This window comes from Cannabis sativa, chromosome 1 (assembly GCF_029168945.1).
Source record: "Cannabis sativa cultivar Pink pepper isolate KNU-18-1 chromosome 1, ASM2916894v1, whole genome shotgun sequence".
Classification (NCBI taxonomy): Eukaryota; Viridiplantae; Streptophyta; class Magnoliopsida; order Rosales; family Cannabaceae; genus Cannabis; species Cannabis sativa.
This window is the reverse complement of record NC_083601.1, coordinates 39,503,508-39,515,848: the sequence shown is the minus strand read 5'-3', so window position 1 is coordinate 39,515,848 and position 12,341 is coordinate 39,503,508. Positions and strand designations below refer to the sequence as shown.

Genomic DNA, 12,341 nt, shown 5'->3' with positions numbered 1-12,341 from the left:
CTCTGCTTTACGACTAAGGGCATCACCGCCCGATTAAGACGTCCGGCCTTGTGCTCGAAGTAGAAGTCGACTCGCCAAGAATTCCCGCCATCCGGCCCGCTGGGAGTCGCTTTGGCCGTGTGAGGAAATGACTAACCGACAGTATTGTCCGTCTTCACCACAAACTTTGACCCCAGCAAATAATGCCTCCACGTCCGTAAACAATGAATAACTGCCAAGAGCTCTTTCTCTTGCGCAGTGTACCGTCTCTCTGCTTCGGAAAGTTTGCGGCTCTCAAATGCCACGGGGTGGCCCTCCTGCACGAGTACCCCTCCTAAAGCATAATCTGACGCATCAGTCTGTACTTCAAAAGGCTTGCATACCTCGGACAGGGCTAATACAGGATCTTCGACCATGGCTTCTTTCAGACTTCGAAAAGCTTCTTCGCACTTCTCCGACCACGTCCATGTAACACCCTTCTTCAATAACTCTGTTAAGGGTGTCGCTCTTCTCGAATAGCCCTCCACAAATCTTCTATAGTAATTGGCTAGACCGAGAAACGAGCGAAGTTGTTTCACGTTGGTTGGGGTCGTCCACTCTTGGATCGCCCGCACCTTTTCCATGTCCATACGGATTTTCCCGTGTTCCACAATATGACCAAGGAACTTGATACTTTTCTGAGCAAAAGAACACTTCTCGCGCTTTACATATAACTGTTCCTTCCTCAACTTCTGAAACACCGTTGTCAAGTGTTCCTGATGCTCTTCTAAAGTGGCGCTGTAGACCACGATATCATCCAAGTACACCACCACGAACTTGTCTAAGACGTCATGGAAGACTTCATTCATCAGTGTACAGAATGTGGCTGGCGCATTTGTCAACCCAAACGGCATGACGCGAAACTCAAACGCCCCATACCGAGTAACACAAGTCGTCTTAGGTTCATCCCCTTCTGCGATACGAACTTGATAGTATCCTGATCTCAAGTCCAACTTCGTGAAGTATTTTGCCCCACTCAGCTGGTCAAACAGATCCGCGATCAAGGGAATGGGGTATCGGTTGCGCACAGTCACCTTGTTGAGGGCGCGGTAGTCTATGCACAGTCTCAAGGTCCCGTCCTTCTTCTTTTGGAACAACACGGGGGCACCAAAAGGTGCCTTTGAGGGTTTGATGAATTCTGCCTCCAGCATCTCCGTTAGCTGACTCTTCAACTCTTTAAGTTCCGGAGGAGACATTCGATATGCTGCTTTAGCTGGGGCCTTTGCACCTGGCACCAGCTCAATTTGGTGATCAACTCCCCTCCTGGGAGGCAGTCTCTTTGGAAGCTCGTCTGGCATCACATCCTTGAATTCATCTAACACCTTCTTGATTACAGGTGGAGTGGACTCTTCCACTTTTTCGTCGTACACGGTGGGAGCGATGACAAATGTTGGCCTCTTCTTCTTCAGGCCCCTTTTCAGTTGTAGGGCTGATAGTAGCTTGACTTCTGGGGGCTGCCTCACTTTGGCGGGTACCATTGAAGGATTCTCACCCATAATCAGGAGATTCCCTGTTGCTGGAATTGGAATGGCCCCCTTCTCTGCTAGAAACTCCATTCCCAACACTACATCGAAGTCATCCATGCGAACCGCTACGAGGTCAAGTTGTCCCTCCCATCCGTCAATCTTAACATTCACCTTTCTGGCCACTCCAGTTGTGGCCATGGCCTTGGAATTGACTGCCTTCATGCGACCCGCATCTTTCTCCAGTTTTAGGCCCACTCTCTTAGCTTCAATTTCTGAGATGAAGTTGTGTGTTGCGCCGGTGTCAATCGCACACTCTTGGCTCGCTTACCGTTTAAAGTGGCCTCCACAAACATCAACCCCTTCCCAAGGGCTTTCTTCCTCCGACGCCATGTTTCTTAAGAGCGACCATTAATCGAACAGCCGCTCATGTGCGCGCAGCCTTCATCCTCATCCTCTTCCCCGCATCCTTGCTCCTCTTGAGCAATGGATGCCTTTATGGCACTCGCCTTTGATCGGTGGGGGCAAGCGGCCGCCCTATGTGGGCCTTTGCAAAGCCAACACTTAAGGGGCTTCTTCCCCGTTGTAGCATCACTTTTGGACGAGGAACTAGATTCAGAGTCCTCTTGTCTCCTCCCCCACTTTTACTCGCCACCGCTTTCCCGACTTCGCTTGCGGCATTGTTGGCGCCGGTCCGAGGATTCGTCTTCTTTGGCCGCGAATTCTCGCAGGTGTAGTCGATCGCCGTTCGTCCGCAGCCTCGAGCAAAGGGCGAGATTCGCCACACGCCGCCTTTGCAGCTCTTGTTTAGCCCATGGCTTGAGTCCTTCAAGGAAGTAGAAAAGTCTGTCGACTTCATTCATATCTTTGATGTCGAGCATCAATCCAGAGAACTTCTTCACATAGTCTCGGACTGTCCCGACTTGCTTTAGCTCTCTAAGCTGACATCGAGCAAGGTAGGCGACATTCTCTGGCAGAAATTGGGCGTTCAATTCCTTCTTGAGATCTTCCCAAGTGTCGATGGTGCATTTACCATTCTGAATATCTTCATATTTCGTCCTCCACCACAACTTGGCGTCCCCGGACAAATACATGGTAGTCGTTGCTACCTTGGCTTCTTCGTAGCCTGGTCCGCACGACCCTAAAGTACTCGCTCCATGTCAAACGTAAAGTTTTGGAGCTCCTTGGCATCCCTCGCCCCTCCATAGCATTTGGGCTCGGTGCTCTCGGTCGGCCATACTCCATACCTCCGTGCCCCCGCATTTGCACGCTCCGTCGCTATCATGGTAAGATTTAGCTTGGTTGACATCCCCGCCAATTCTTCCTCGATGGCCGTGATGTACACATTACAATCCTCGATCGTATCATCGAGGAGTCTTGTAATGCCGCCCGTCCATTTTGTAGTACAGCTGATGGGCACCGCATGCCCGCCGTTGCTTGTTCTAATGCCTCGATGCGATCCTCCATCCGAGGTGCACTCGATGTTCCGTGTGCGCATCTCTTCTCTCGATCGCAGCTACCCTGGCCAACAAGTTAGCATAGTCTTGAGCCAACGAGGCAACTTGTTGTTGTGTCACTGTTGGCCCTGAGTTCTGATTGTTAGGGGCTAGATCCCTGACCCTCTCGTCCAGGCCATCTAATTCCCCTATGCGCCTCTCAAGCTCTTGAATCCTTTGGGTGTTGCTCACCATTATGTCGTGTTACCAAGCTTCCCTTTTCACTTGGCTCTGATACCAACTGTCACGGGCCGCCTATTTGGGCACCCCAAGTAGGTGGAACGTGCGGCACTTGCTGGCACACCGAGCTAGCAAGTCAGCCTAAACGCGCCTGCAGGCAAACAAGTTCAAAGGTTAGGCACGATACATGTCTCGCACATGTTGAGTGCAAACAAGAAGCATGAGCAAACAAACACAACGCGTCCCCCAAGGACCAATCTCACACAACCCACAAGCAAACATATAGACAAATGGCACGCAATGGCCCAACAAAGGCAACAAACAGGCATCACAAAGACCATATAGAAGCATACACAAGAAGCATGGATAAACATCGTTTTATTAATATATGGACTTGATAGGGCAAGGGAGTACACAGCTGGGCCCCTATCATGCTGGTGACAAGGTGCTTCATAAGTCACCTGGTCACCCCCCCCTAAAGAGCTTAATGGGGTTTTAAGGGATTTCCAGGAACATAGATGATTTTAGCTCTGTAGACATATGTGAAGGAAATACAAATAAAGAAAGCTAAACAACAAAAGGTTCCCAACCCCCATGAGGTGCTTGGTGCAAGACTTGACTAATGATCAAGCACCAAGGCATGCTCATGTTACAAAATGGCCCTAGTGTGGGTGTGCCATGGGGCAGCACGCCACAATCAGCATGGAAACCACATCAACCATGGTTGGCCTATCACTTGCATGATCTTGCACACATAAAAGACCAATATGTATGCACCTTACTGCTTCTTCTGCAGAGTATGAGTCGGCCAATGCATCATCAACCACTTCTAGTCCTCTGCTTTCATTCCACAATTGCCATGCCTACCAAACAAACATGTATAACCAATCAAGAACACCATTTGAAAAATAAACTGATAAAATATCAAATTAGGAGTTGGGACTATAAACTCACATAATCGACAAGGCTTAGCTCTTTCTCATAATAGTGGAAGTTAGAGTTCTTCTTCCCACTGATTATCTCTAATAGCAGCATCCCATAGCTAAATACGTCAGATTTTTCAGAATATATTCCACCCATGGCATATTCTGGAGACATGTAGCCTCTGCATTAGATAGATGATCGAACCAAGCAAATAATGTTCCATTAGTTAAAGAAAATTAGTCATATTTTTATAATATTACATATTTAATTTCTTGCTTACAATGTTCCGACTATCCTTCGAGTGTTTACTAGATCCATTGTCCCTTCAAAAATTCGTGCCAATCCGAAGTCTGATATTTTGGGTTTCATCTTTACATCCAAGAGAATATTACTTACTTTCAAATCTCGATGTATCACTCTTAAACATGAATCACGATGAAGATATACAAGACCTTTAGCAATTCCATGAATAATGTTGAAGCGTGTAGCCCAGTTGAGTTGTGCACTTCTACTTGGATCTACTCAATATAAACCATAAATAATTAATTGATCATAAATTTGAAAACGAATGAAACAAAATGAAGATTGAGGGCAACAAAGAAATTTACGTATATTGCATGCATGACAGTAAATAGTAAATACGGGAACTGAATTTTGATAGATAGAGAGCAGGGGAAGCAGAGTAGGTTAGTATTGATGATAAAAACTGTGATAGACAAGTGGAAACCGACCGAATAGAAAAGTATCCAAGCTTCTGTTGGGCATAAACTCATAAATTAGTAACTTTTCTTCTCCTTCAATGCAGCAACCTAAGAGCTTCACCAGATTTCTGTGCTGAAGTTTAGAGATCAAAATCATCTCATTCTTAAGCTCTTCTATGCCTTGTACGGAGCTACTAGACAATCTTTTGATTGCTATTTCCCTTCCATCTTGTAATTTTCCCTGCAAACAGATCGACATGACATCTCAATTTCTACTTGGTTTGCTGATTGTTTAGTTATTCATTTGTTTCAAGAAAATAAAAAAATAAAAGAGTAAAAGAACACAATGTAATCACACCTTGTAAACAGAACCAAACCCTCCTTCACCGAGTTTGTTTGTGATATTGAAATGGTTTGTAGCAGCTAAAACACTATTCAATTCAAAAATACACAGCTCGGATGGATCTTGTTGTTTGGCACCTTGCAGATTGTGTAATGGAGTTTCCCTTCTCTTGGCCAAACCAAGTTTCCTTAGGATCTCCTTAACGGACCATGCTCTTCCAGCTTTGAAATTTGGAGTTAGAACCGTCAGATAACAACTTAACACTTAAACAGACTAACTAACTCTAATAAAAACTGAATTGAAAATTTACACTAAAGATTTATCATTTTACTTACATCTGTGACTAGTTCTCCATCTATGAAATACGAAGACAGCAGCAAGAAGAAGGGCACAAGCAGAAACAACTGTGAGGATGATGACAATCTTCCTGGTTTTCTGTCCTCTCGCTAAATAATAAATGAATATATGGATCATATAAGTGTTGGAATAAAGAAGAAGATAAATTCCTTTAATGCAACAATTCTCACCAAGTTCAGCTGGTGCAAGGCGAATAAAAAGATCTGCACCGCCATAGGGAAAGACCTGAATGTCAATAAGATCTTCTGACCAGACCAAACATCCAATTCCATTTACATAAGCATAAGCAACGCAAGAACAATTGTTTAGACACCACGTGTAGCAATCATTGGCTTCATTAATATTGTTCACAAACGTATACAAGTCTGGAAGGTTTAACATATTCATCATGTGAAATCCATCTGTTTTTTCTCCATTTGATGGTTGGCTACTATAGTTTTTCTGACAAAGTAAGTTGGTTCTTCTTTTGCACCCTCCGCTCCAAATTCCCTTCCTCCACTCTTGGACTGATTTTGGTACAAACCCTTTTAAACACTTGCAAATTGGAAAGTCGGATGTTTTGCATACCCCGAAGGCTCCACAAGTTCCATATGCGTCGCATCTAGTTTTTGGGAACAACTTGACATTGTTTTTGCAAGTAAATCTTAGAAGACCTTGAGATGAAACAAAAAAATTCGTGGGAAAGTAATTATCGAATGAATTAAAATAGAGAAAAGTTGTTCCTTTCTCAAAGTCTTGTTGAAGATCAAGTACATTTAGATATGATCCACCCATCCCTGGAATACCTATGAACTTGGTTTTGTCCCATGGTCCACTTCTCCATTGAGGCATTTTTCCATTGAGCCAATGATAAGCTTGCGGGGGAGACTGTTTCGAGATTCCAAGTGTGAAATTCCCTGGTGATGGATCCTCGTCACTCTTCCAAGAGGTCAACACATAATTAGCTCCAGTTTTGAGATTGTAACCTAACGTTGCTCCAGGTAAGAATGTGTCCCCTGAATGTTGAAAGCTCTGCCATAAGTTGTCTCCTGTTTTGTCATCTTTCAAAACCAAGTTACCACTATCTGAAAGCTCTACAATTGAACCACTTGATCGGACAAGAATATTAGTTGACCAGATAACAGACTTGTTTTTACTACTCACCAGCTCCAAATTTCCATTACTACCAATCGTGAGACTTTCGGAAGATGAGTCTACAACTTTTAATGGTTTCTCTCTGTTAGCCACCCAGACAACAGTACGGGGTGACATATTCTTATACCAAATGCCCACATACAGATTTGCAGAATTATTTGGATTAAAGAAACCTAACTCAAAAATTTGGTTTGGGGAGACTAAAGTTTGTGTTTTAGATAAGGACTGGGATGAAGTTATGTTATAAATTGCATAGCAATATTGGGACTGAAACCAGAAGAAGGATAACAGAAATATATTGAACATCGACATGTTACACGCCTACACAATACAATCTCTGGTGAATGGACTATTTTTATCAAAATAACATTCTTCCATATTATTAAATTGGTCTGACTATATTTAATGTTTCTCAATTTTCCTTGGTTTGTTTGCTAAATTAAAAAACTAAACTCATTGTATACAGGTCTCTGAACTAGGTAATTTTATCTAGTTGGTCACTAAATTGTTTTCATCAAATATATAAATTTTGGTGAATTGCTTCTTAATTTTTTTTTTTTTTAAGTAAATTAATCCCAAATTTTTGTTAATTTTTAATTATTAATTTCATGTTTTTAACTTTTTTTTTTTTTGTGTGTGTGTGTGTTTGTTTTCTAATATTTTATTTTATTTTATTAATTTTTTAAAAGATAACGTATAATTTTTATATATAATTTACATTTACTTTCTCACTGCCAGATAATTCTTTTCGCTGCCATATGTCTCTTTCGGTGCCATTATTGAACATGCAACTTAATATGTATTTCTAATATGATATAGTGGCTGAATGTAGCTTCAACAAAATGCTTGAAAGTTTGAATCCGATGAGATGAGCCACGATGCATGAATTATAAAGTCCAAACAACAATTAATATAGGAAGGAAGGATACGTGTGGTACTTTGTCGTAATATAATTTTTGAAATTTTCATAAATTAACACATCCGGAATTTGTCTTAAATGAAGAAAGTGGTACTTGAATTTAAATTTACAAACAGTAGGTCTTTATATTTACATAAATTTAAAAGGAATGACAAAATTATTGAGTCTAAAGACCTCTGTTTAAGTTGTGTATTTTGATTAAAATAAACTTATTCAATGACAAAATAGATATAAAGTCCTTATAAATTATATCAATTTATCAAACTTAAATCAGTATATATATATATATATATATATATATATCTATGTGTTAATTTTTGTATTTTCTGCATTTAGTATTTTTTTGGTTTTGCTCTTGTTTTTCTGTCAATTATTGTTCTTGGTTTGATAATTTTATCATTACTAACTATTTTGATTATTTAAAGTTTAGTTGTTTTGATTATGCACATTTAGTCTAATTTTTTTACAAAACTATTAAAAAATGTAAAACTAAATATTTATTTATAATATATGATTTAAAATTTGAGTATTTATAAGAAAATATTTAAATTTTAATTATTTTTTATATGACAATTTATATAATATTATTGAAAAAATAAAGCACCAATTCGACCATAGATCAGATTTGAAAAAAAAAAAAAAAAAAGACCAACACGACAAAAATACTGAACCTATGTGTCGGGCAAATAGTGGCACGACCACCAGACCCATGTTTTTATGGAGCACAACACATCCCATATTATGAAAAGCACAAAAAGATAATATAGGCGGAACACACATTTATACCACTAAAACACCCCTTTAAAGGCCTACTATTTAAAATTTGAGTGCATAAATGTCATTAACTCTAAAGAAACACAAATGTCATTTACTCTAAGAAAAGAATATTCAGCTACAATTAATATATTGACTGACGACTGCAAACAAAATTGGTTTTTGTTTGCAGGTTTTTTGATAGGTAAGTGTCACCACCAACCCTGAAGATTATATGAGATTTCACCGCTTGTAACTCTGAACTATACACATAATAATTTCTTAAAAGATAAAAAATCATAGCTATAGAATTCAAAATGAAATATTATAATCAATATAGGTTGGATGGATTAAGAGGATAAAAGCTAAGGAGTGACTTAGCGCCCTTCAAATACTGATACGGTAGCTTCATTCACAGAGGCAGAGCTTGTTGCAGTGTGTGGTTGAGTTTGGCAAGTAAAGAAAGGCTGTTTAGGTTGAGGACGATGTGTCTCTTTGATCAGCATGGAAACCACATCAACCATGGTTGGCCTATCACTTGCATGATCTTGCACACATAAAAGACCAATATGTATGCACCTTATTGCTTCTTCTGCAGAGTATGAGTCGGCCAATGCATCATCAACCACTTCTAGTCCTCTGCTTTCATTCCACAGTTGCCAAGCCTAACAAACAAACATGTCTCACCAATCAAGAAGACCATTTGAAAAATGAACTGCTAAAATAGTAAATTAGGAGTTGCGACTATAAACTCACATAATCGACAAGGCTTAGCTCCTTCTCATAATAGTGGAAGTTAGAGTTCTTCTTCCCACTGATTATCTCTAATAGCAGCATCCCATAGCTAAATACGTCAGATTTTTCAGAATATATTCCACCCATGGCATATTCTGGAGACATGTAGCCTCTGCATTAGATAGATGATCGAACCAAGCAAATAATGCTCCATTAGTTAAATAAAATTAGCCATATTTTTATAATATTGCATATTTAATTTCTTGCTTACAATGTTCCAACTATCCTTCGAGTGTTTACTAGATCCATTGTCCCTTCAAAAATTCGTGCCAATCCGAAGTCTGATATTTTTGGATTCATTTTTTCATCTAACAGAATATTGCTTACTTTCAAATCTCGATGTATCACTCTTAAACATGAATCACGATGGAGATATACAAGACCTCTAGCAATTCCATGAATAATGTTGAAGCGTTGAGCCCAATTGAGATGTACACTTCTACTTCGATCTACATAATGCAAACCATAAATAATTGATCATAAATGTCAAAAACGAATGAAACAAAATTGTTAGTTCTCTTAGCCATTGAAAGAAACAAAGGAAATGAAAGAGAAAAAGAAAGAGAAAGACAGAGAAACAGAGAGAAAGAAAGAATTTGAGAAAGAGTGAATTCATTACAGAACAAAGATAGTACACCAGCTTATATACAAGATAAGGAATCGGTTAGAGTTGCTACAAACAAGATAAAAAACTGATATTGACAGTCTAACAGAATCACAACTGTTTCAACCAACTTCAACAGTATTAACACCCTTAACAAAAATCAAGATGAGAGATTCATGATAGTAATTACTAAATTTGAGAACTGAATTTGGAAAGCTTGGGAACAAATCAAGAGAACAGAGGAAGCAGAGGAGTTTAGTATTGATGACAAAGTGTGTAATAATAACCAACCGAATAGAAAAGTATCCAAGCTTCTGTTGGGCATAAACTCATAAATTAGTAACTTTTCTTCTCCTTCAATGCAGCAACCTAAGAGCTTCACCAGATTTCTGTGTTGAAGTTTAGAAATCAAAATCATCTCATTCTTAAGCTCTTCTATGCCTTGTCCCGAGCTGCTAGACAATCTTTTGATTGCTATTTCCCTTCCATCTTGTAATTTTCCCTGCAAACAGATCCACATGACATCTCATTTTTTACTTGGTGTTCTGATTGTTTAGTAATTCATTTGTTTCAAAGAATAATAATAATAATAATAATAATAATAATAATAATAATAATAATAATAATAATAATAATGAAATAAAAGAACACAATGTAATCACACCTTGTAAACAGAACCAAACCCTCCTTGACCGAGTTTGTTTGTGATATTGAAATGGTTTGTAGCAGCTAAAACACTACTCAATTCAAAAATACACAGCTCAGATGGATCTTGTTGTTTGGCACCTTGAAGATTGTGTATTGGAGTTTCACTTATCTCGGCCAAACAAAGTTTCCTTATGATCTCCTTAATGGGCCATGCTACTCCAGCTTTAAAATTTGGAGTTAGATTGAGAGATCAAACAAATTTTGAGACGTACAAGAAACTATTAGAGTTAGCCTATTATTAAGTTGTTATCTCGCGGTTAATTGCCAACCATACAGTGAGATAACAACTTAACATTTTAACAAACTAACTCTAATAGAAACTAAATTGAAATTTACACTGAAGATTTATAATTTTACTTACATCTGTGGCTAGTTCTCCATCTATGAAATACGAAGACAGCAGCAAGAAGAAGGGCACAAGCAGAAACAACTGTGAGGATGATGACAATCTTCATGGTTTTCTGTCCTAAATAACAAATGAATATAGAACATGTAAGTGTTGGAATAAAGAAGAAGATGATATTTAACAAAATTCCTTTAATGCAACAATTCTCACCAAGTTCAGCTGGTGCAAGGCGAATAAAAAGATCTGCACCGCCATAGGGAAAGACCTGAATGTCAATAAGATCTTCTGACCAGACCAAACATCCAATTCCATTTACATAAGCATAAGCAACGCAAGAACAATTGTTTAGACACCACGTGTTGCAATCACTGGCTTCATTAATATTGTTCACAGACGTATACAAGTCTGGAAGGTTTAACATGCTCATCATGTGAAATCCATCTGTTTTTTCTCCATTTGATGGTTGGCTACTATAGTTTTTCTGACAAAGTAAGTTGGTTCTTCTTTTGCACCCTCCGCTCCAAATACCATTCCTCCACTCTTGGTCTGATTTTGGTACAAACCCTTTTAAACACTTGCAAATTGGAAACTCAGATGCTTTGCATACCCCAAAGGCTCCGCAAGTTCCATATACGTCGCATCTACTTTTTGGTAAAAACTTGACATCGTCTTTGGCAGTAAATCTTAGACGACCTTGAGATGAAACAAACAGACTTCTGCCAAAGAAATTATCGAATGAATTTAAATAGAGAAAAGTTGTTCCTTTCTCAAAGTCTTGTTGGAGATCAATTATATTTAGATATGATCCACCCATCCCTGGAATACCTATGAACTTGGATTTGTCCCATGGTCCACTTCTCCATTGAGGCATTTTTCCATTGAGCCAATGGTAAACTTGCGGGGGTGACTGTTTCGAGATTCCAAGTGTGAAATTCCCTGGTAATGGATCATTATCACCCTTCCAAGAGGTCAGCACATAATTAGCTCCAGTTTTGAGATTATAACCTAACGTTGCTCCTGGTAAGAATGTGTCCCCTAAGTGTTGAAAGCTCTGCCATAAGCTTTCTCCTGTTTTGTCATCTTTCAAAACCAAGTTACCATTATCTGAAAGCTCTACAATTGAACCATTTGATCGGACAGGAATATTAGTTGACCAGATAACAGACTTGTTCTTACCACTCACCAGCTCCAGATTTCCGTTACTACCAATTATGAGACTGGCGGAAGCAGAGTCTACAACTTTTAATGGTTTATCTCTGTTAGCCACCCAGACAACAGTACGGGGTGAGATATTCTTATACCACATGCCCACATACTGATTTGCAGAATTATTTGGATTGAAGAAGCCTAACTCAAAAAATTGGTTCGGGGAGACTAGAGTTTGTGTTTGAGATAAGGACTGGGATGAAGTTATGTTATAAATTGCATAGCAATATTGAGACTGAAAGCAGAAGAAGGATAACAGAAATATATTGAACATCGACATGCTACACAATACAATCTCTGGTGAATGGACTACTTTTGTCCAAATAACATTCTTCCATATTATTAAATTTGTATGACTTTATATTTTTATTTTTATTATATTCAATTTTTTCCC

General features: G+C 39.1%; 2 protein-coding genes across 7 annotated transcripts; both read right to left on the bottom strand.

Moving 5' to 3' along the window:
* Positions 1–2,990: 2,990 nt before the first annotated feature.
* On the bottom strand, positions 2,991–7,350 carry LOC115707636 (G-type lectin S-receptor-like serine/threonine-protein kinase At1g61480). 3 transcript variants are annotated; one of them, XM_030635652.2, is made up of 7 exons: positions 5,653–7,350; positions 5,461–5,571; positions 5,141–5,346; positions 4,813–5,023; positions 4,362–4,599; positions 4,112–4,262; positions 2,991–4,020 (listed from the first exon to the last, which is right to left on the bottom strand). In XM_030635652.2, the coding sequence occupies exons 1-7, from the start codon at positions 6,926–6,928 to the stop codon at positions 3,820–3,822; spliced, it is 2,394 nt and encodes a 797-aa protein (XP_030491512.2). In that variant the 5' UTR covers positions 6,929–7,350; the 3' UTR covers positions 2,991–3,819. The 3 variants fall into 3 exon arrangements, 2 of the variants coding, with proteins under 2 accessions (XP_030491512.2, XP_060970986.1); XM_061115003.1 differs by having other exon boundaries at positions 5,461–5,565; XR_009687596.1 differs by having other exon boundaries at positions 3,879–4,020; positions 4,112–4,245.
* A 970-nt stretch (positions 7,351–8,320) lies between these two features.
* Positions 8,321–12,309, bottom strand: LOC115707639 (G-type lectin S-receptor-like serine/threonine-protein kinase At1g61490). 4 transcript variants are annotated; one of them, XM_061114968.1, is made up of 7 exons: positions 10,952–12,303; positions 10,757–10,861; positions 10,352–10,557; positions 9,979–10,189; positions 9,295–9,532; positions 9,045–9,195; positions 8,321–8,953 (listed from the first exon to the last, which is right to left on the bottom strand). In XM_061114968.1, the coding sequence occupies exons 1-7, from the start codon at positions 12,225–12,227 to the stop codon at positions 8,666–8,668; spliced, it is 2,475 nt and encodes an 824-aa protein (XP_060970951.1). In that variant the 5' UTR covers positions 12,228–12,303; the 3' UTR covers positions 8,321–8,665. The 4 variants fall into 4 exon arrangements, 3 of the variants coding, with proteins under 3 accessions (XP_060970951.1, XP_060970958.1, XP_060970961.1); XM_061114975.1 differs by having other exon boundaries at positions 10,757–10,856; positions 10,952–12,280; XM_061114978.1 differs by having other exon boundaries at positions 11,007–11,145.
* Between the last annotated feature and the right edge of the window lie 32 nt (positions 12,310–12,341).

Coding starts and splice junctions, on each gene's coding strand:
- LOC115707639 (XM_061114968.1), bottom strand. CDS start 12,227: ATGTCGATGTTCAATATATTTCTGTTATCCTTCTTCTGCTTTCAGTCT. Junction 10,862..10,951: donor CCTTGCACCAGCTGAACTTG/GTGAGAATTGTT, acceptor TTTGTTATTTAG/GACAGAAAACCATGAAGATT. Junction 9,196..9,294: donor CGAAGGATAGTTGGAACATT/GTAAGCAAGAAA, acceptor TATCTAATGCAG/AGGCTACATGTCTCCAGAAT.
- LOC115707636 (XM_030635652.2), bottom strand. CDS start 6,928: ATGTCGATGTTCAATATATTTCTGTTATCCTTCTTCTGGTTTCAGTCC. Junction 4,263..4,361: donor CGAAGGATAGTCGGAACATT/GTAAGCAAGAAA, acceptor TATCTAATGCAG/AGGCTACATGTCTCCAGAAT. Junction 4,021..4,111: donor AGCTAAGCCTTGTCGATTAT/GTGAGTTTATAG, acceptor TTTGTTTGGTAG/GCATGGCAATTGTGGAATGA.